We start from the raw sequence: 24,436 nt of genomic DNA, 5'->3' as shown, positions 1-24,436 counted from the left end.
CGCTTAAAATTATCACCAAAAAGTTCTATCTTCATCTCATCAGACCAGAGAATCTTATTTCTCATAGTCTGGGAGTCCTTCATGTGATTTTTAGCAAACTATATGAGGGCTTTCATATGTCTGACACTGAGGAGAGGCTTCCATCAAGCCACTTTGCCATAAAAGCCCAACTGGTGGAAGGCTGCAGTGATAGTTGACTTTGTGGAACTTTATCCCATCTCCCTACTGCATCTCTCTAGCTCAGCCACAGTGATCTTGGGGTTCTTCTATACCTCTCTCACCAAGGCTCTTCTTCCATGATTGCTCAGTTTGACTGGATGGCCAGGTCTAGAAAGACTTCTGGTGATCCCAAACTTCTTCCATTTAAAGATTATTGAGGCCACTGTGCTCTTAGGAACCTTGAGTACTGCAGAAATTCTTTTGTAACCTTGGCCAGATCTGTGACTTGCCACAATTCTGTCTCTGAGTTCCTTGGTCAGTTCCTTTGACCTCATGATTCTCATTTGGTCTGACGTGCACTGTGACCTGTGAGGTCTTATATAGACATGAGTGCGCCTTTACAAATCAAGTCCTATCAGTTTAATTAAACACAGCTGGACTCCACTGAAGGAGTAGAACCATCTCAAGGAGGATCACAAGGAAATGGACAGCATGTGACTTAAATACGAGTGTCTGAGCAAACGGTGTGAATACTTATGACCATGTGAAATTTAGGTTTTTCTTTTTTAATAAATTTGCAAAAATTTCTGCATTTCTGGGTTATTTTAGTCAAGATGTGGTGCCGAGTGTACATTAATGAGAAAAAAAAATGAACTTTTTTGAATTTACCAAATGGCTGCAATGAAACAAAGAGTGAAAAATGTAAAGCAGTCTGAATACTTTCCGTACCCACTGTACATTCCCAGCATGGAGGTAGTGCGAAAGGTGGCCTGAAAAAGGGCATGGTAATAAAAATTGCAATACCTCCAAGTTGGCAAGCATGGTACAAATTATATGTAAGGGATGTCAATTCTCTGTACAGCGCTCCAGAATATGTCAGAACTTCGAGAAATAAGTGTCTCACAACCAACCTGCATGTCATTTTTTTCTAGTCTTCTACAAAGCTGAACCTGGAGGCGGTGCAGGCCATGGCATTCGATGGCTGTTACCACGACAGTGATGCTGACCTGAACTATTCTGTGCATTCTGAGGAAAGCGCGTCTCGTGGCAGGGCTGCCAGCATGGCCACCGTAGACGCGGTTCGTGTGAAGCGCAAAAAATCAATTAGAGGGAATGTTGACAGAATAATCCTCGAGAACAATCACGCCATAGACACTTATTCCAGGATCATCTTTCCCGTTGCCTACATTTTGTTTAATTTGTTCTACTGGGGCATGTACTATTGAGAGGGGATAAATCTGATTTCGTACATGGGATTATACTTTCCGAATGTGCTCTACATGGAAAACCCAAGGATCCTGCGCTCAGAATTGGCCTCTTATTAGATATTAATTTGATAAATGATATTGATGATGCCGACGTTGCTTACACTGTGTTTCCAGTCATTTGGTCAGTTTCTTGTAGAGATGTGCCTGCACTAATAAAACACCATATTTTTATTTACTAATATCTCATTATTCTCTTCTGTTGTGACCTCCTCCGAAATCCATGGAAACACTAAATGAAGAATTCATGTTCACAGCATTGGCTCTTACCCATTGTAACATTGATGGGAAAAGTGCAGGTGCAGGGCTCAAAAAGCTGCAGGAATTTTGCAAAAAGTTGAGTCTGAATCCATTTTGATTGCCTGATGTTATATGCAGATTTTACTGTAGATTATTTTAAAGTAAGTCTGTCATCTCCCAAAATTCCCTTTGACTCCACAAATTGGTTTTAGGGTATGTACACAAGGCTGGTTTTAGGCAAAGTGGGGCCCTAGGCAAAGTTTAAAATGGGGCCCCAAATGCTAACATATTGCACATCACACAGAAGCATTTCAGTTGTAGTTACATGCGCTGAGGTCAGGACGCTAAATGAGTGTGATCGACAATATTGAAGTCATTCGTTTGTTTCCCGGCCTCTTTCCACCATCTGAGAAAGAATGATGGGGACATAACGATCACTAGTGGATCACTAACAGATCACCGTACAGTATCATGTTATCAGCAGCACATCTACAGTTTACACCCCATAGTCCTCCATATAATATAATGTGCCCCATAGTCCTCCATATAGTATAATACACTCCTCATAGTCCTCCATATATTAAAATACACTGCTCAGTCCTCCATATAGTATAATACACTCCTCATAGTGCTCCATATAGTATAATGCACTACCATAGTCATCCATGTACTCAATTCACTTCCCATAGTATAATGCACCCCATAGTTCTTCATATAATGTATTCCCCATAGTCCTTGATAGAGTATAATGCAGCCCACATATAGTATAATGCAGCTACCCCATAGGGCATAATGCTGCCACCCCACAGAGTATAATGCAGCCCCGCCATACAATATAATGTAATCCCCCCATAAAATATAATGCAGCCCCCCTCTTATAGTATAAAGCAGCCACCCCATAGAGCATAATTCAGCCCCACCATACAATATAATGTAAAGCCCCATAGATTATAATGCAGCCCCACTTTTATAGTATAATGCAGCCACCCCTTAGAGCATAATGCAGCTACCCCACAGAGTATAATGCAGACACTCCACAGAATATAACGTAACCCCCCATAGAATATAATGCAGCCCCACTCATAGTATAATGCAACACCCTCCATAGATTATATGGCAGCCCCCTCAAAGTATATTGCGCCCCCATAGAATATAATGCAGCCCCTTATATAGTATAATGTGGCCCCTCCATAGAATACAATGTAGCCCTCCTCATATAGTATAATGCAGCCCCCACAGGATTTAATGTAGCCCCCTCATAGAGTACGATGCAATCACCCCCCATAGAATATAATAAATGTAATACAGCCCCCATAGAATATAATGTAGCCCCAAATAGAATACAATACAGCCCACCTCCCCATAGAATATAATGTAGACCCCCATATTACAACACAGCCTCCCCCATGTAATATAATGTAAAATATACCCCCATGGTATATAACACAGCTGCATAGTATATAGCCCAGCACCACATAGTATATTGCCCAGCACCACATGGTATATAGCATAACCACACATGGTACATAGCACAGCCACACATGGTATATAGCACAACCACAAATGGTATAGAGCACAGCCACACATGGTATATAGCAAAGCCACGCATGGTATCTAGCACAGCCACACATGGTATATAGCACAGCCACACATGGTATATAGCCCAGCACCACATGGTATATAGCACAGCCACACATGTTATGTAGCCCAGTACCGCATGGTATACAGCACAGCACCATGGTATACAGCACAGCACCATGGTATATACCCCAGCACCACATGGTATATAGCCCAGCACCACATGGTATACAGCACAGCAACACATGGTATACAGCCCAGGCCACACATGGTATATAGCCCGGCCACACATGGTATATAGCCCAGGCCACACATGATATATAGCCCAGGCCACACATGGTATATAGCCCAGCACCACATAGCATATAGCCCAGGTCACATAGCATATAGCTCCCGCCCCCCCCCGACAATGGCCTCACAGTCCAGCGCACACAATGGCATATTTAAAAAAAATCCTCACCTTCTCCTCTTACCCACGCTGATCCCCTCTAATGTCCCCTGCACTGCCTGGCACAACAGTGACAGCGCAATGACATCATCGCGCACCTGCTGCGTGTCAGAGGCAGAGCGGGGAATGATGGGAGAGGGAGCGTCAGCTAACGTTGTCTCCTCCATCATTGCCTCCTTCAATATGGCGGCGGGGGGAGTCGGCGCTGGGGGCAGGCAGGCCCCCCTGCCTCACAGGTGCCACATAGCGGCGTCATGATGTGCCGCTAGTTGGGGGCCCCTGGGGGAGCGGGGGCCCTAGGCAGCTGCCTGGTCTGCCTGCCCCTAACGCCAGCCTTGGGGTCTGCTCTGGGGCAGTTTAGATTTCCCCTTTCTTGCTTTAGGCTTAGTTAGCTCTCCGGCTGTGCTGAGGCGTCTAGGATCATCGTAGGTATGCTCCACAGCTACTGCTAGTTGTGTGGATAGGATCAGGGGTCTGCAATCCGCTTAGGTACCAACCTCTCTGGTTTTCTGTGGCTTAGCCTGGACCTGCTCTCCTCCTCGGTGACCCATTCATAACAGAATGCTGTAGATAAGCCCCTGATGGTGGTGGCCCCAGATTATGGGACAAAAATGGGATGACAGATTCCCTTTAATGGCTAACTGAAAACATGGTAACACATTGCAAGCTTTCGAGACTACTCAGGTCTCTTCAGACTAATACAAAATCTGAAGAAACACAACACAGCACAGAAAAAATGTAATAGATAATGGCGTAGTGGAACCTTGATAATTTACCAAACTTTGGCCGAATCGTGTCGATTTTGAGGAAGATGTTCAGGAAACCGAACACAAATCCAAATTTGCAAGGTTCGTGCTTACTTTGAGATTGGCGAACAAAACAAGTTTGCTCATCTCTAAAGAAGATTTAAGTAGTCACAAAGAAGAAGGGGACATCTTCAGGACTGAGAAATTGGCAAAGCCTCTCATAAACTAGCACTCCACAAGACATTTCTCACGCTGATGCCGACATGAGATAGGTAACACTGTTTTGCTTTTGTCCCTTAGGCTGGGGCTGTGCTATGCCAAGAGGCAATATGGCCCCCTTCTTCCAAAAACAAAAAAGCACAGTTAGTGACTAACAATGTTATCTATGATCAAGAGCAATAACAATGTGTATGTGTTTCTTCTTTGTGGGCTTCCTCCAACATTCCAGAAACACACTGACATCACCATGATGAGATAGAAATGTTCTACAGAAAACAGAAAAGGATAATGCCAGCTCATCGTTGAAGTTTGTAGGAGTCCAGCGTGCATGGAACCACGAGCTTCTGGTAAAATTTTCAGAGTAATCTTTGTTCCATCAAAAACCAATTAAAAAAATATATAGTGGACAGGAACAGGAGCAAGCGACGCGTTTTGAACACGGTTGTACTCTGAAAATTTTACCAGAAGCTGGACATGGATACACAAACCTAACGAGATGTGCTTGAATTGTCGGGAATATTTCTGAAAATTCTAGAAGATTCTAGCCAGTGCTGGCAACTATGTAAAGCAATGTGCACACAGAGTCATTTTGCATATTTCTGTATGCTTAGTCTCGGCTGAAAAAAATGCTCAAAAAACTTTGTTTGCATAACCTAATTGACTCTCTATGAAAAAGGAAAATGTCTACCAGAAAAAAAAGCAAAGAAAACGCTCATAAGTAAAGCAAACTGGATTTCCCATAGATATGAATAGGTCGGGTTTTACAAGAGTTTTTGAAGCAGTTTTTAAAGTGGATTTAGGAGAGGATCTGCCCCAGAAAAACTCCTCAAGATTTTCCATGTGAACGCCTGATTGTCAGTGTGCGCCACCTTTTTGGGGGCTATCTCGCTGTTGCCCCTCCATTCTACCTGTTTTCACTATTAAATGGACCAAAGCAGGTGAAGTCGATTCTCCTTTGCTTCTGCTTTCTAAGATGGTGTTCACACATTGTATATTTTTTATACAACCTCAACCTTCTTGCGTGATTTTTTAAAAATTGATGCAGAGTATTTTTTATTATTAATTCCTACGAAAAACTGCAGCGTGTGAACACAGCCAAACTGGACACTGCACACATGGCTATCCCTGAAGTGTAATTAATCTGGAGCTTTGCTGCCTTTATTTGTTTGAGTAGTATATATTCTGTATTGTGTCATCTTGGAACTGTGAGATGTATATGACTGTAGAGCGGTGACCTTATTGGGGAAACGAAAACTAGATCAGATTCTTTTTAGTCTTTCCAAATCAATGCTCCATCCCCCAGCAGCACCCATCATCCATGGAGCAATGCAGGGAGGGGTCTCTATTTAAGACAGACAAAGGGAGGCAAGCTGCAGAGCTGAGCCAGATCCTGGAGAAGACATGAAGGGGAAAGGAGTGATAATTGCTGGCCTCCTCCTACTGAGCTGCTGCCATATAGGTACTGTAACCTGCTTGGTATGGATGGAGGCACCTGCAGAAATGCAGGCCTGGCCTATGTGTGCATTATACTATATATTTAGCACTTATTGTATGAAGCCAATGATGCTTTTTACCAAAAATAATCCATATTATGAACTGGTAAGAAAAAGCTGCAGTTTGTCCAAAATGCTACTATTTTTTTTTTTTTTTGTCTGGATAAGCTTGCCATATAGCATACTGCGACATGCCAGCCTGTGCTATGATCGGTGGGTTTCATTAGATCTCGCTTGCTGCTGGTGGTTCTATCTTCACTTCATTTTTAGATCCATGAATAAATAACAGTTCTGCTAATGGCCGACTGTATAAGAATAGCTAAGGGGAAAAATCTGGCACTTTGCTGCCAAGTAGGTGGTGATACATGTAGTGACCTCCATCACTCGCCTCGCTATGGTGCCAATATGTCCAGTGCAGTTGATGGTTCCATGCTGTGAAGCTAGGGGTTAATGTTTCCAGTAAGAGGGTAGTGGACTGGTCATAATGGAGGAGACCTCATCAAAGGTGGGGGTTGTCTCATAGACTTGTCATGTGGATAGGTGATAAGTGTGACCCTTGGGCAGAGGCTTAGCTGGGGCTTTAGCTTGGGGGGGGGGGGTGACGCACCCTAATTGTGTGCACAGGGGAACCTCAGCTGATGACCATGATATTACTGAGAATAAATCTCTATAAAAAAACAACACTGTTATTACCGCCATATGGTGCTAGATATCACTACTGCAGAAGATATAGAATACAGCACAGTTACACATGGTGACTTACAGGTGATGTTTTTCTGATGGAAAATATTCACTTTTCTCATCTTTCATCTGGCCCAGGCCGACAGGACAATTTCTCCAGCCAGGACACGGCTGTAGATATTACTACAAAGGCACATCTGATTTCTCACCTTTCCAGTACTGTCCCAGTCTATTCCCTGCCTGCACAACCTCATGATCCTACTGATGCCCCAATACTGAACCGTGTCTGCCGTATGTTAGTGCACCTGCTGTAAAAAAACGGTCTCCTCTTACTGCCCCACATAGTAATACCACTGTGAAATAAATAATTCCACTTTGAGGCTATGTGCCCACGTAGCGTTTTAAACCGGAATCCTTCCCAGAAATCGCGCGTTTTTGTTTGTTTGTTTTTTTTCGGCGCAATTCTGTTTGCGATTTTCGCGTGTGAAATTCAAGCACTTTCCAAGCGATTTGAAGCATCGCTTGGAAAGTGATTGACAGGTTGGTCACACTCGTCAAACATAGTGTTTGACAAGTGTGAGCAGCTTTTTACTATTGAGCCCGCCTATGCGGCATCAACAGTAAAAGCTAGAATATTAAAAATGATAAAAAAAAAATAAAAAATCGGGGTATATTTACCTTCCAACGTCCCGCGTTGTCTCAGCGACGCTCCCTTTCCCAGTAATGCCTTGCGAGACCTGTGATGACGTTGCTATAGTGATCTCACGAGACCGCTAGAGCAACGCGAGACTACGTCATCACAGGACCTTGCCGCAAGGCATTACTGGGAACGCTGAGGCCCGGGAAGGCTGCGCGTGACGCCAGAAGGTTATTATTATTTAAGTGCCCACTTAACATTTAATAATGTCCCCTGTGTCTCCTCATGTACAGCTCTCTATACACATTATGAGGGGCCCACAGCTACCCTATACGTAGCAGGGTGGGTACACCGCTCTACTATACACAGTATGAGGGGCCCACAGCTTCCATATGCACAGCAGGAAGGGCCCACAGCTGTCCTATACATAGCAGGGTGGATCCTCAGCTCTCCTATACACATTATGAGGGGCCCACAACTGCAATATAAACAGTATAATGGGCCCACTGCTCCTTCAACACAACATAATGGCCCCCACAGTAACACCCACATTAAATAATGGCCTCCACAGTAGCCCCAAATTATATATTGGCAGTCACACTTTATATTAGCCTCTACAGTAATCTCCACATTGTATGGGGCCACTAAACTATAGAATGGCACTTGTATTAGCTCTCACATTGTATAATGGCCCCATAGTAGTCCCACACTTTATATTGGCTCCCAGACTGTATGAGGGCCTCTCACAGTCCCCATATTGGCCCCCTAGCTGTATAATTGCCCTAACAGTATTCCTCATCTATAATAATAAATGCCCTAAGCAGCTTCCGGTTGTAACAACTTCCGTCCAGTTGTAACCAGTGACGTCACCGCACACCTCTTTCTATGTTAACCCTCAACACACACACTCCTCTCACCTTTCACCATCTCCACTCACGTCCACTCACTCTTTCACTCCACATACGACCCCTTCTCTCACTCCGTCTCTCATACTCACGCCGTCATCGCTGCTGATCCACGATCCCTGACATCTTCTTCCGCCGGCGCCATCCTGGATCCAGACGTCCTCCACGCCGGCGACATGTTCTTGCGGCGACGCCATCTTGAGTATCGTGAAATCCCGCGATACTCAAGATGGTGTTGCCGCAAGAGCATGTCGCCAGCGTGGATGCCGTCGGGATCCAAAATGGCGTCGGCGAAAACTCGCGAGATTTCGCCGACGCCATTTTGGATCCCGACGTCGTCCACGCCGGCGACATGTTCTTCCAGTGACGCCATCTTGAGTATCACGGGATTTCACGATACTCAAGATGGCGTCGCCGCAAGAACATGTCGCCGGCGTGGATGACGTCTGGATCCAGGATGGCGCCGGCGGAAGAAGATGTCGGGGATCGTGGAGCAGCGGCGATGACGGAGTGAGAGAAGGGGTCGTATGTGGAGTGAAGGAGTGAGTGGAGATGGTGAAAGGTGAGAGGAGTGTGTTGAGGGTTAACATGGCAAGAGGTGTGATGCTATCGCATCCTCCCGATGCGAAGGCATCGGGCCATAATCTAGTTTATAATAAATGCGCCAAGCAGCTTCTGTCCGGCTGTAACGCAGCTTCTGTCCGGTTGTAACTTGGTGACGTCACATCCAGACAGAATCTGCCTTTGGCAGTAGCACTGTGCCTCTTCTGCCCCCGCACACTCCCCGACACCATATACCTTCCTCACCATGCCAGCCGTCACCACACACCTCTTGCCATGTTAACCCTCAACACACACTCCTCTCGCCTTTCACCATCTCCACTCACATCCCCCCCCCCCCCCTTTCACTCCACATGTGACCCTTTCTCACTCCGTCTCTCATACTCACGCCATCATCGCTGCTGCTCCACGATTGGCATCGGCACGATCCCCGACATCTTCTTACGCCGGTGACATGTTCTTGCGGCGATGCTATCTTGGATCGGCGAAATCTTGCGAGATTTCGCCTACGCCATCTTGAGGATCACGTGATTTCGCCGATCCAAGATGGTGGCGTCACTGCAAGAACATGTCGCCGGCGTGGACGACGTCGGGATCCAGGATGGCATCGGCAAAATCGCGAGATTTCGCCGACGCCATCTTGGATCCTGCGGAATTTCGTCATTTACCTCACGCCGACTTGCTGTGCGGACGTGTTGCATTGCTCCTCTGCCTGTTCACTGCCATTGTCTAATTACAGGGCCAATTTGCCTCTACCACTTCATAACTACTGCTGGGTAATTACAGGGCCAATTTTGCCTTGACTAGGAGGACACCAGTTTCTTCAAACGTTAAGCATAACTACAGGAGGACCCCAGTTTAAGTCTTCTGCATAATTACACCAGTTAATAAGTCTTTTTATCTCACGCCATTTATATGCCCTGTGTTGCTGTACCCCACTTCTATAAGAAGACTATAAGTATCTGTTTACACTACAATACTCCAGGACGCCTTCTTCACTGCCAGATAACTGCCAAGTAGACTCCTTTACCTGTGCCAACATGAGTCATACCAAAAGGTATGCCAATGCCAGTGAAAGGAAAGCAGCTTTAGCACTACGTCAAAAACAACGCCGTGCTAATGAGACTCCTGAGCAAAAACACATACGTATAGGTGTATATATAGATTAAAAAAAAATACAAAAACAAAAAAAATTTAGGCACTCATACCTACATAACTTGGGTAGTAATAATAATTTTTTATTAGAGTACTATTATTTCAATAGCACTTTACATACGTCAGTAATACTGTCCCTCTTGAGGCTCACTATGTAAATATCCTATCCACATAAAAACCTAGGTGTGAAACATTTACACAACTCTCAATATTACTGTAACACATTAAGTATTAGAGGCGAGATGTGTATCATCAAAATTCTTTCATTTGGTGATATGAACCCGGATGTCAAGGTCCAGCATCATATTTGCTGCTGAGATGTTATTTCCTCTTTTAACCCCTTCACGACCCATGACGCCTACGTAGGCGTCATGCTATAAATGGCCCCCCTGCGGGTCTGGTGACCGGGGTCACTGAAAGGTCACCCGACCCGCACACAAAGGACACTCTACAGTTAATCCCTGGGGGCGTGGCTTAGCCCCCACGTGCCTACGATCGCTCTGATTGGCTGTTTCACTTTTAACAGCCAATCAGAGCGATTTGTAATATTTCACCAATGAAATTTGGTGAAATATTACAATCCAGCCATGGCCGATGCTGCAATAGCATCGGACATGGCTGGACACCGACCCCCGACCCCCCCCCCCCCCCCCACACACCGACTGGCGGGGCCGATCGACCCCCGCCACCGATGGATGGCAGCGATCGTTCGCCGCCGTCATCATCTGCTCCCCCTCCCCTGTCTATCGCTCCCTCCCACCTTCCGATCCCCCCCAGGACCTCCGATCGTGCTCCCGGTGTCCAGCCGTGGCTCCCGGCGTCCGGATCATGGGCGCCGCCATCTTGCAAAATGGCGGGCGCAGTGCGCCTGCCATTGTCCAAGATGGCGGCGCCCATGAATTTGCCGGTTGCCCGTTCATTTTTCATTTTGATCACTGTGATACACTCTCACAGTGATCAAAATGAAAAAAAAAAGTAAATACACCCCCCTTTTATCACCCCCATAGCCAGGCGCAAATAATAAAATAAAAAAAATATTTTTTTTTCCATTTAGGGCTGGAATTGGGGTTAGGGCTAGGGGTGTGTTGGCGTTAGGGCTGGAATTGGGGTTAGGGCTAGGGGTGTGTTGGCGTTAGGGCTGGAATTGGGGTTAGGGTTGGAGTTAGAATTGAGGGGTTTCCACTGTTTAGGCACATCACGGGGTCTCCGAGCGCGACATGGCGCCACGATTTATTCCAGCCAATTTTGCGTTCAAAATGTCAAACAGCACTCTCTCCATTCCGAGCCCCGACGTGTGCCCAAACAGTGGTTTACCCCCACATATGGGGTATCAGCGTACTCAGGCAAAATTGCACAACAACTTTGGGAGTCTAATTTATCCTGTTACCCTTGGGAAAATAAAAAATTGGGGGGCTAAAAAAATGATTTTTGTGAAAAAATGATTTTTTTTTTTTGTTTTCACGGCTCTGAGTTAAACTTCGGTGAAGGACTTGGGGGTTCAAAGTGCTCATCAAACATCTAGATAAGTTCCTTGGGGGGTCTAGTTTCCAAAATGGGGTCACTTGTGGGGGGTTTCCACTGTTTAGGCACATCAGGGGCTCTGCAAACGTAACATGACGCCCGCAGACCATTCCATCAAGTCGGTATTTCAAAACATCACTACTTCCCTTCTGAACCCCGACGTGTGCCCAAACAGTGGTCCCTCCCCACATATTGGGTACCAGCGTACTCAGGACAAATTGGACAACAACTTTTGGGGTCCAATTTCTCCTGTTACTATTGTGAAAATAAAAAATAGCGGGCTAAAAAAATCATTTTTTGAGGAAAAAAAATATTTTTATTTTCACAGCTCTGCGTTATACACTTCTGTAAAGCACCTGGGGGTTCAAAGTGCTCACTATGCATCTAGATAACTTCCTTAGGGGGTCTAGTTTCCAAAATGGGGTGATATGTGGGGGAGCTCCAAAGTGTAGGCAGACAGGGCCTCTCCAAACACGACATGGTGTCCGCTAACGATTGGAGCTAATTTTCCATTCAAAAAGTCAAATGGCGCTCCTTCCTTCTGAGCCCTGCCGTGCACCCAAACAGTGGTTCCCTCCCACATATGGGGTGCCACCGTACTCAGGACAAACTGAACAGCAACTTTAGGGGTCCAATTTATCCTGTTACCCTTGTGAAAATAAAAAATAGCGGGCTAAAAAATCATTTTTGAGGAAAAAAAATGATTTTTTATTTTCATGGCTCTGCGTTTATAAACTTCTGTGAAGCACTTGGGGGTTTAAAGTGCTCACTACACATCTAGGTAAGCTCCTTGGGGGGTCTAGTTTCCAAAATGGGGTCACTTGTGGGGGGTTTCTACTGTTTAGGCACATCAGGGGCTCTGCAAACGCAACATGATGCCCGCAGAACATCCCATCAGTCTGCATTCCAAAATTGCGCTCCTTCCCTTCTGAGCTCTCCCATGCGCCCAAACAGTGGTTTCCCCTGACATATGGGGTATCGGTGTACTCAGGACAAATTACACAACAACTTTTGTGGTCCAATTTCTCCTGTTAGCCTTGTGAAAATAAAAAATAGCGGGCTAAAAAATCATTTTTGAGGAAAAAAATTTTTATTTTCACTTTTCTGCGTCATAAACTTCTGTGAAGCACTTGTGGGTTCAAAGTCCTCACCACACATCTAGAAAAGTTCCTTGGGTGGTCTAGTTTCCAAAATGGGGTCACTTGTGGGGGAGCTCTAATGTTTAGGCACACAGGGGCTCTCCAAACACGACATGGTGTCCACTAACGATTGGAGCTAATTTTCCATTCAAAAAGTCAAATGGTGCTCCTTCCCTTCGGGACCCTGCCGTGTGCCCAAACAGTGGTTTATGACCACATATGAGGTATCTGTGCACTCAGGAGAAATTGCCCAACAAATTTTAGGATCCATTTTATCCCATTGCCCATGTGAAAATGAAGAAACTGAGGCTAAAAGAAAATTTTTGTGAAAAAAGTCTTTTTTTTTTTTTTTTTTTTTTTTTTTTTTTTTTTTTTCATGGATCAATTTGTGAAGCACCTGGCGGTTCAAAGTGCTCACTATGCATCTAAATAAGTTCCTTGGAGAGTCTGGTTTCCAAAATGGGGTCACTTGTGGGGGAGCTCCAATGTTTAGGCGCACAGGGACTCTCCAAACGCGACATGGCAACCGCTAAATATTCCAGCATATTTTCCATTCAAAAAGTCAAATGACGCTCCTTCCCTTCTGAGCCCTGCCGTGCGCCCAAACAGTGGTTTATGACCACATATGAGGTATCGGTGTACTCAGGAGAAATTGTCCAACAAATTTTAGGATCCATTTTATCCTGTTGCCCATGTGAAAATGAAAAAATTGATACTAAAAAAATTTTTTATTGGAAAAATTAAAATGTTCATTTTTTCCTTCCACATTGCTTTAGTTGCTGTGAAGCACCTGAAGGGTTAATAATCTTCTTGAATATAGTTTTGAGTAGCTTGAGGGGTGCAGTTTTTAGAATGGTGTCACTTTGGGGTATTTTCTGCCATATAGACCCCTCAAAGTGACTTCAAATGTGAGGTGGTCCCTAAAAAAAAAAAAATGGTGTTGTAAAAATGAGAAATCGCTGGTCAACTTTTAACCCTTATAACTTCCCAACAAAAAAAAATTTTGTTTCCAAAATTGTGCTGATGTAAAGTAGACATGTGGGAAATGTTATTTATTAACTATTGTGTCACATAACTCTCTGGTTTAACGGAATAAAAATTAAAAATGTGAAAATTGCAAAATTTTCGCCAAATTTCCGTTTTTTTCACAAATAAATGAAAACATCATTGACCTAAGTTTACCACTAACATGAAGCGAAATATGTCACGAAAAAACAATCTCAGAATCGCTAGGATCCGTTGAAGCGTTCCTGAGTTATTACCTCATAAAGGGACACTGGTCAATATTGCCAAAAATGGGTCATGAAGGGGTTAACAGGGCTGGGTTTTTGTGAACAGCTAAAGAGATGGGCGGGATGGCTGTTCACCACATCTCCTTCTCAAGGTGTGCTGCTCACAGTGCCGCACAACACATGGTCAACGCTACATCACTATCCTCCCGATGCGATAGCATCGGGCCTTAATCTAGTACTATATAATGGCCATCACATTAGCTTCCATGCTGTATAATGGCCCCCATACTAGAAGAGGGCCCCCTGAAATTGCGCTTACATTGGACTAATTGGATTGTGAATAAAATGTAATTCTTGTAGCATACCTCTTGAGTGCTGAATTCTACTTATATTAACATTTAATAATGTCCCTTGAGTCCCCCTGTACAGTAATAATGGCCCCAGTAGCGGTGATGTGAGCAGGCAGTCATGTGGCTGCATGTATACAACTTAGTCATGTGTCAACTTAACTCTTTCGGAGAAGCCGCTGTGGACCTGTCTATAGGACTAGTACACAGGACCGCACTGTCAGCGGGCGGGGAGATGCTGCCGGAGACCTGTCTGTAGGACTAGTGCACAGCGCCGCTCTGTCAGCATGTGGGGAGAAGCCACCTGGGGCCTGTCTGTAGGACTAGTGCACCGCACTGTCAGTGGGCGGGGAGATGCTGCCGGAGACCTGTCTGTAGGACTAGTGCACAGCACCACACTGTCGGCGGGGAGAAGCCGCCATGGATCTGTCTGTAGGACTGGTGGGGAGTTATTGTAAGCCCACCCTGATAGAACAACAAGACCATCTGTAAGAATAATAAGCCCCCTACCTCCCCATCAGCCCCAAAAATAGCATCTATTACATGTATTGTAGTGCATGAGTATAATAAGGCCCCCACCCTGTCCTCCCTCCATCACGGCTTCAGTTCCCACCCTGCCACATCCTCTCACATTCACCCCACAGTGACCATTACATACCTGAATATAGTAAATCTAATACATTCTCAGATGGCGTTTGCAGGCAGGTTGTTCATGGATGGCACCTGCAATGCCTGATCCAAGTGCTGCAGGCGCAGAGCATATGATGTCAGACATGGCCAGGCAGTGTCTGAAGTAACTGTAATGTGTGCATGAACCAGAGCACACAGGAAGCCTGGAGCACTGACAGGGAGCAGGTCAGAAACTTAGCAGCCTAGCTCAGGCTGCACACTACACAGAGACTCTGCCAGTCACCATGCAGCATCTCGGGAAGACAGGGGAGCCAGCAATCTGCCGTGGTCTCTCTGAGTGCTGCCTGAGGACATAAGTGGTCCAGGTGGGCTCCATCATGGGACTGGGCCTGGGGGGGGGCCCAGTAGCTACACTACTGCCCTTGGGACATCCCCCCCCCCCCCCTCTTAATCCTCTTGATGGTGTAGATGTTGATACCCCCAATGTAGCAGTGCTGATGCAGGAATGAATGGAGGACACCAGGGCTTGCAGTTGCAAAGCTTTACACAGTTCATAGTTCACACAGGTGCCCGCTTCGGTACCGTGTCCAGAGGCCCAGCCGACCTCCAGGCAAGATGGGGCTCTCCCCGCCAGCACCCCTCCAACATGTGCCTTTGCTGAACGACTCCTCTATATCGCCTATTGGTGTGAAGAGCTCCAGCACCGTGGTTCTCTGAAGTTCCTCCTGTCAGATGTTCCTAACAACTCCACTTGTATGACAGACAGCTGTAGCCCGCTTCAGGGACTCGCTCTCTATCCGTTTCGCTGTTGTGTCCCAAGTCTTGGATGGGAGTAGTGCATTTACAGCCAACTACTCCACCGGTGTCTGCTGCAGAACCATAAGTGTCCATACAACCTCGGGGACCGGGCCCTGGCTGTGCGCTGAGAACCTATAGGCAGGGTTCCTATCCAACCCACTCCTCCTCTCTGTTCTCCTTCCACTTCGTTCTGTACTTGTCTTTCTCTCTTAGGCTGTGTGCACACGCTGCGGATTCCGCTGCGTTTCCGCAGCGCTTTTGGCCGCTGCGGACACGCAGCAGTTTTAGCTGCGGTGTACAGTACCATTCATTTGAATGGTAAAAAAAAAAACGCTGTGCCGACGCTGCGGAAAAAACCGCGCGGATTTGCTGCGGTTTTGAATCCGCAGAAAGAATTGCATGTCAATTCTTTCTGCGGAAACCGCTGCAGGTTCCTATCTCCACCATTGTGGAGATAGTGAATCCGCAGGACAAAACCGCAGATAATCCGCAGGTATTTTGACCTGCGGATTATCTGCGGTTTTTGCAAAATCCCTGCGGATTAATCCGCAGCGTGTGCACACAGCCTTATGGAAATGCAGTCTCACTCACTCTTTCTTCCAGGGACCCTCACTCCTGTCTGAGTGGCTTCCTTCCAGACTGACCTGGCTTCCCCTCTGGGAGACTGACCTAACTGTGTCTCACAGCCCTCTAAGGGACTGACCTGTAATTCTATCTTTCCCAGTCTTTTTATACTAACTCCACCCACCTCCCAGCACATCTTGTGTTATGAAGCAGGGTTCCACGAAGGGTGCTCTGCTACCCCCAGCCTGAAGCTGCTAGGTGTCCCTGCTGAACTATCCTGTGTGTGGGATGCAGGTGTTGGAGTGTGGCAGGGAGTTCCCACCTTACCTAGTTGGTGGGGCACTACACCTTAGGAGAAGGTGCAGTACCTCTGTGGCGACCGCGCCTCAGGGGCGCCACAGAAGCCCTTAGAGATGTCTCAAATTTGTCCCAATCTCTGGCACTCCTCTGCTGAAATACCCTGAAGCGTGGTCCTTCATAAAATATTTTGACAAGATCAGGGTGAGAACCTTGACACATTGGCATGCAAGAGTAGGATAAGTGCTCTCTGTGGGTGCCCGAGACTGGCTTTTCATGGCACCCAATGTAACTCCCTACTGTCTACCCCTGCATATGGCAAATGTAGTTCGGTGGGTAAAATTGGCCAATGTAGGAAGTACAACTATTCTATCTACCTCAAGTTAAAAAGAAAAAAAGCCTTTTGGAAATATAATTAAGACAGTCATCTGGTGGGAGTAGTGATGAGCGAGTATACTTGTTGCTTGGGTGTCCTCCAAGGATTTGGATGTGCTTGGAGATCTAGTTTGTCGACACAGCTGCATGATTTGTGGCTGCTGCACAGGCTGAATACATGTGATGAATGCCTGTTTGTTAGGGAATCTCCACATGTATTCAGGGTGGCCAGCAGCCATAAATCATACAGATGCAACACAAACTAAATCTCTGTGCATGTCTGAATACTCAGAGGACACCTGAGCATGCTCAGAAAGACCCGAGCAACACATACTCGCTCATCGCTAGCTAGGAATTCTCCTAATCTGATATGTCCCAAAAACAGGTAAGCAGCTGTACAACGAAACCTCAGACTGCCGCAATAGAGGAACTCTCTACCTACGCAAACTTGGATATCTATAGAATCCATAACCTCTGTTTAGCTCACTTGAATCATGGGGATGTCTAAGGGTGTGTGCAGACGCTGCGGATTAATCCGCACGGATTTTGCAAAAACCGCAGATAATCCGCAGGTCAAAAGACCTGCGGTTTGGTCCTGCGGATTCGCCATCTCCATGCAGATTTTTCCGCTACGTCTACACAGCGTGTGGGGTTTTTTTTTTTTTTTTTTTGTTTGACCATTCATTTGAATGGTACTGTACACCGCAGCTAAAACCGCTGCGGATCCGCAGCGGCCGGAAACGCAGCGGAATCCGCAGCGTGTGCACATACCCTAAGTCTCGCATCCATTTTAGAATGTGAGTAAGATCTTACAGTATAAGAAAGCAAAATACACCCCAGTTTTCTGCAGTATTGAGCTATTCCTCACCACTGACGGCTTGACCTAATGCCATTAATGTGCTTTTTGGTGGTTACTAGGGTTGATCTAATGGCTTTGGATAAGTGCTTATCCGACTAGCTGCATTAGGAACTTGGATACCAGGAGCGCTCCCGATGACCAGCTGTTCGGCGCCGCAAGTGTCAAGGCTGTGTCAGTCACAACACATGCATGGAGAGCCTGTTTCTTGTGACTGTCACGCAGCCGCAACACATGCAGGTGCGGCGCCGAACAGCTGACTATCAGGAGCAATCCAGGTTACCGAGGCAACTATTCAATAAGTGCTATAGCTATTCTGATAACATCTTATCTGAAGCTATTTGACTGTAATGACCAGAGGGCTGAATAAAATCCAGTGGGTCACAAACCGAGACTGAGGCAGAAATTTCAGAATTGTCTTTAATCAAATTGCAAATAAAGTAGAACTCATTAGGCCTCTTTCACACTTCCGTTTTTTCATGTCAGTTAAAATCCGCCATTAAGGCAGAAAGCGGATCCGTTTGTAACTGATGCAAATGGATGGCACCGGACCGTTTTTTTGACGGATCCGTTGAATGCTGAATTTTAAAGGAACAGCAGTCCGAGAGAATTTTTCCACCGCCAGAAAGGATTTCAGGGTTAAATTACTGGCTGACTTCCTTTCTCCGGGCATGCGCATGTAAAATGCAGATCCTCCAGCAAAAAAAGTTGCAGGGTCTGTCCAGGCATCCCAGCGGACGCAAACATTTTGGCGGATCCGCAAAAAAAACGGATCCAACGGATGGCCATCCGTCAGGATCCGCCAGTAATGCAACTCAATGGGGAAAAAAACGGATCCACCAAAAAATGGCGGATCCGTTTTTTTCAAATACTGGCGGATTTTGACTGGTCAAAAACGGAAGTGTGAAAGAGGCCTTATGTGGAGGAAACAGTTTGAAATGCCCTAATACAGTACACTCACTCAGCCGGAGCTGAAATCAGTATGCCAATCCAAGGTTCCCTGAAGAGTATTACACAGGGATTTAAAATAAATTTACTTGTCAAAAAGGTCAATTCAGGTACTCAGAGAACAGGTGTAATTGAATGACGTTATATCTAGGGACCCCGTGGGATGACACACTGAGTATAACCTACACAAATCTACAATAACCATGCATAATTCAAGGTTCTTAAGTGCTTCAACTAGGGATACCTGGATATCTGACTATGGTACCGTTAACCTGAGGTGAGTCTCCTCTCAGGCATATAGACTGCATCGGCTGCAGCCAGTCCCAAATCTTCAGCGCCAATCTGTTGCATCAACACAAGGTTCCTCGTCGTGTCGGTGGATGCCGAGACCAAATGCTGGGGACTTGTAGTTCTGTAGCCTCAAGATGCCGTCTCTCCTCCTGTAGTCCTCACGAATTCTCCTAGAAGCAATCTGCCTGATTCTGTATAAAATATCTGTCCAATATTGCTTCTCGGCTCACCACAACAGGGACTCCACAGTCACACAGCTCTCAGGAACGCTTAGTCTCTGTTCCACAGCAAAGCATCAGGCTCCCAAGATGAAGGGGTTAACAACCTTCACACACCTTGGCAGTGAACAGTCACTTAGTGTCCAGTCTCTTTTCTTCTCACAATCTGTTTCACAGTGTCTCTCAGGACAGTCTCTCCTCTTACTCAAGCTTTCCTTACAGCTCTAGGTAGCAGACACTAGGCCCCCAGCACAGTTTTCCATCAGTACATGCTCTCAGCTGCAGCAGGCAAACACCACAAGGTCCTACTGCTCCCCTGGTATAATCACAAGTCACCCTCTTGCATGATCAACCCTAGTGGGCACTTGTGGTCAAGGATGAAATTCTGATCCTTTTTGGTCCTGGTTCACACATTGGAGTTTTAAGGGTTGTATCTAAAAAGCTGAATTAGGACAAACTAAAGTGATGCACTCCAGTTTCCTGCTTCTAGGGGGTATGTGGAATGGAGATGGTGATGTATACCTTAGAATAGAAGTAAAGTACCACCCAGATGTTTAGAATCAATAACTGACCAGAAGGCTGACTTTAATGGGAACATCTAGTCCTTAGGAAAAACTTCTAAAGCTCATTGACTGTTTTTTTACACCTACTCTATTGGTCATATAGAAGACTTTCGGCTTGCAATTTTGGGTAAGACAATAGTTGAAGGAATTTGTGTGTTTTTTTTTTTTTGTTTTTTTTGTTTTGTTGTTTGTTTGTTTTTTTTTTTTTTTGTCTGTGTTAACACACAAGTCATTTTTCTTCACTCATGTCAGATTGTAGGTGACCTAAAATGAAAAGAAGCGAGCTTTCCACTGTCAGTGCTTGAAGTCACCAGCCTCGTATAATCAAGTAATATGCAATAGTGATCCACAGCAAACAATACTTGATGCATGGCACACCCAAAACTATAATTGCTTTACTCAATCCACAAAAAATCATGACTCTGATGTTTCTGGTACACACATCGCCTTTACTCAGTCTAACGCACAGCATCATGGGAATGCAATAGAAGTCAAATTAAAATCACATGTGAATATTCAAAGTATATAAAAATTTATTGACCCTCCCACAACCAGTCAAGCACTCTGTGCAACATCATAGTAGCTATGGAAATTATTCCAGGCACTCTGGTATTTAGCAGGCTAAATGCCCCCTGCCCCTCTCCAATTGGTGGGAATTGGCAATGGCGTGTTGTGCGCAAACAGTGCCATATTGGATCCTTACGCTTGCTACGAAGTGACCCTGTGCTATGGATTAGAAGAATATTTTGGATGAGTCAAGTCTTTATATGCTTTATGTAAAGAGATGGCTACTCTTAATTCACCTCTGTTTTCTGATTTGCAAGTGCCAGTCAGTCTTTTGTTAAGTTAATTATATTTCTATGACTTGGTTCTAGGTCAAGCCCTTGACTGCTATTCTTGTGACTATGGAACATGTTTAATTCCCTCAAAGACACCATGTGGTTTGCTAAAATCTTGTGGAACAGAGACTGCAAAAGCAGGTGAGTAATTCTCTCCTTGTACATGTGTGGGATGCAGTGACGAGCAGGAGGCAGAGCAAGAGTTAAAGGGTCTTTTACAGAGGATACTCCACACAGGGAGAGAATGGGTTATGAGGGGAGTAAAACGATCAGTCTGATGTCCAGGCTGAGGAAGCTTTAAATCCCACGGTGGCACCGCGTGACGTCTCTGGCCCAACCCTGTCTCCTGACGGAAGCGGCGAATCCTGGCTCTCGTAGGCAAGGTCCTGCGTCAGTGTACGTGATGTGGAGCTCTGTATGTCACCTGGTCAGAACTAGGCCGCGCGGTCCGTGGAATGGTGCATGACAAATTCTCAGTGACAGAGGTGAGGGGGCACACATATACAGGTTGCTCATAGTCAGTGTGCATAGTCCAGGCCCGCGCTGCAGAACCCCATCCTATCGCGTTGCTCCGCGGAGAGTGAATCAACCGCTAAGTCTCTTGCTTTCCCACGCACCTTTCCCCCTTTTTTTTTTTTTTTTTTTTTTTTTTTTTTCTCCACTGACCCACCCCCTACAGTCAAGTGCAAAGGTCTGTCCAGGTCAGAAAGCTTTTCCCCAGCAACAGTGGTGACAGCCCCGATAGTTCCGGAACCAACACCAGAGAAGTACCACCGGTCCATCTTCCTACACATGACCAAGTCATTTCTCTTGTTTCGTACCAGGCACATTTTCAGGTTCACTGTATGTTTTGGGGACACTTTAAAATGTATTGATATGTTAGTTTCAGGAAATTTTCAGCCTCATGCTTCCAGAGCTGACTGGATCTCCTATGATCTAACAGTTCCTGCTCACTCCCTACACACAGGAATAACATGAGTGCTGGGTCTGAAGAAGGAAGTGATGTCTGCACTTCCTGATCAGTGTATACTGGCAGCATAAAATATGGTGTCTAGATCAGTGTTTCCCAACTACAGTCATAAAGGACCACCAACAGACTATGCTTTTGGGATTTCTTGAGCATTGCTGCCTAGGGGATGTAATTATCTCCTGGGCAATGCTAAAAAAAAAACAACAAAAAAAAAACATTTGTTGGTGACTTGAGGATTGGTGTTTGGGATGGTGGGGGGAGAGGCTGACCTAGATCATTGATCCCAAATGCATGGTGTGGAGACAATGAGGTCAGCGGGTGCTCCAGTCTGCTAGCTCAAGAACAGTAAGCATCCCACTGAATGCCTGCTCTTACATGGGCATAATACTACTCAGACAGCACATGGTAAGGGTAAAACAGTGTGGCAATACTTTATTGAACTACAAAACAGGCAGATAACAGTCTCAGCAAAATACCAGAGATGGTGCAAAATTGGCCTCACCCTTCCGCTGACTCACCATGATAAAATTTGGTTGTGACTTCCATGGCCATCTACCCCTACCTGTGGCACTCAGAAGAGGTAACGTCAAGATTAGGAAGCTGACAGCATATTGAGGTACAATGCCAGGTGACTGTAAGGTCACAACCTCACCCCCCCCCCCCCCCCCCAAACATATGAATGAAGCAGATATGTGTTTGTTCAGCAGGGTCCCCTAAGCTGTCATCCTGTAGAACAGTGTTTCTCAACTACAGTCCTCAAGACCACCAACAGGTCAAGTTTTCAGGATTTCCTTAGTACTGCACAGGTGGTGTCTTCATCACCTGCTTAAGAATTAATTCCACCTCCTGTGCAATACTAAAAATCCAGAAAAGACTAGTTGTGAAACACTGCTGTAGAATGTCAAATCTCTGTCCTTCATGATGGGCCAAAATTTTCTGGCAGCAGTCTTGTAAAGTATTCCTGGCTGGGTTGTGTTTTTTTTTTTTTTTTTTTTTTTTTTTTTTTTGTGTCAGAGGTATCTTTTTAAATAGTTCACAACTCTTGTCCTTCAAGCCATCATCCAGAAGTCAAGAAGGTTTGAGATTAAGGGTATATGCACACGTTGCACAACCTGCTGTTTAATTTTCCACCCAGACTTTGCTATGTCTGCAGGTAAAATGACCTGCGTTTTATCTGCCGACTTCCCCCTGCGTCTTGAGACCTGCGGCTTCCTATAATGGAGCAGGTCTCAAAATGCTGCAGAAATGCACAAAAGTCACATGCTGCAGTTTCTAATCTGTAGCATGTGCACTGCAGATTTGGATTTCAATATACTTTAATGGTAATGTACATCACTTGCATTTCTCCTGCGGATCTGCAGGGCCAAATCCGCAACGTGTGCACATACCCTAAAGTGCATTGTTATGAGTATTTAGTTAACTTGCATAGTTTTCTCATGTTTTCCCGAGCCACAGGATGGTCAACGAACATATTATCAAACATCCATTGTTCAATGACCCTGCATCTATCTTGCAAAGATGGCAGAGAATAAGCTGTAGGAGCTGATATAAGAGGCAAACAGTCATTCAACCATATCAGTAGTCAACACAACATTTAAGACTTGTCATGCAAGTCTGGTTTTAATCTTAACCAATTGAAAATAGGCATGGATGTTAAATGCTGTCACTCATGGCTATGAGGACATGCTACATGCTGGGAACGTATGACCTTGGCTATAAGGTTAAAATGCCTATCGACTCCTTACTAGTCCCATGGGACATCTTCTATTGTGAAAGTACCTGGAGGCTGGAAAGCTCCTCAAGCCCTAGATTACTAGCAGTCATCTGGTTAGCTAACTGTTTGACACTCGCTCATGATCCAAAAAGCAGAGTAGCCGTCCAACTTGCCACTTTTCAGGTGGTGTTCTTCAGCTGCAGAGACTGACATGGATGTTTCAGTTCTTAAGGTCACAACTAACTGCTTGCCACTTGAGAGAATTGGAATTCTTTACCACTTTACTCTATTTCCTTATATTTAGGATGAAGTTTAACTCTTTCCTTTATTTCTTGCAGGTTACGTCGGCTTGAAGAAGAAGGGATGCTTTACCATGGCAGATTGCCTGAGCGAGTCGTCTGTCACCTATCTGGGCCTAACTGTGACTACAACACGTAGCTGTTGTATTACTGAACTGTGTAATTCAGCAGCTGTTCCTAAAGTCTCAGCGATAACTGGAATTGCTGCCATTCTGGCTCTGTTACTTGCTAAAGTTTTCTAAGCATGTACCTTTTAGGTCTGGGAGGTTTTTTTTTTTTTTTTGTTTTCTGCACTAATGAGTCCTTGTTCTATAGACTTGTATTCCAACTAACAAATATAACTTGTACCTCCCTTCTCCCCACAAATTGTAAGTTATCTGACAATTTTGCTCTGTCTTCCAAATTTTCAATAAAGTAGTTGGTTTTTTTTTTATGTAACATTCCAGGTTTTTTTTTTGTTTTTTTTTTGTGGGGGTGGGCAGAAAGTCAGGCTTCTCCTTTATAGAACTGTTAAACCTGCTCTTTGGTTGTGTGGTACTGTAGATCAGCTCCAGATGTTACTGACTCATTAAAGCTTACAAATTACTACTTCATTCAGTCTGCTAAATCTATTAATGATCCCAAATAACTTGTGTATTAAAATCCAAAAAACTGTTACTCAAATCTCTACAACAAGAGATATAGTTGACAGAGAAGCACAAGAACCCATCATATTCATAAAATTGCAATTTTATTGAAAATATAAATT

At 45.2% G+C, this 24,436-nt stretch overlaps 1 protein-coding gene and 1 pseudogene across 1 annotated transcript; both read left to right on the top strand.

Moving 5' to 3' along the window:
- Window positions 1-1,385, top strand: part of LOC141052189 (gamma-aminobutyric acid receptor subunit rho-3-like) — an 80,064-nt pseudogene extending 78,679 nt beyond the window's left edge.
- Window positions 1,386-5,957: 4,572 nt separating this feature from the next.
- On the top strand, window positions 5,958-24,119 carry LOC141051877 (CD59 glycoprotein-like). Its single transcript, XM_073548987.1, has 3 exons — window positions 5,958-6,114; window positions 20,742-20,846; window positions 23,728-24,119. The coding sequence occupies exons 1-3, from the start codon at window positions 6,057-6,059 to the stop codon at window positions 23,928-23,930; spliced, it is 366 nt and encodes a 121-aa protein (XP_073405088.1). The 5' UTR covers window positions 5,958-6,056; the 3' UTR covers window positions 23,931-24,119.
- Window positions 24,120-24,436: the final 317 nt, after the last annotated feature.

Source organism: Dendrobates tinctorius, unplaced genomic scaffold, assembly GCF_039654945.1.
Source record: "Dendrobates tinctorius isolate UK_male_01 unplaced genomic scaffold, ASM3965494v1 ptg000158l, whole genome shotgun sequence".
Lineage (NCBI taxonomy): Eukaryota > Metazoa > Chordata > Amphibia > Anura > Dendrobatidae > Dendrobates > Dendrobates tinctorius.
The sequence above is the reverse complement of the archived record's forward strand: the minus strand, read 5'-3'. Positions and strand labels throughout refer to the sequence as shown.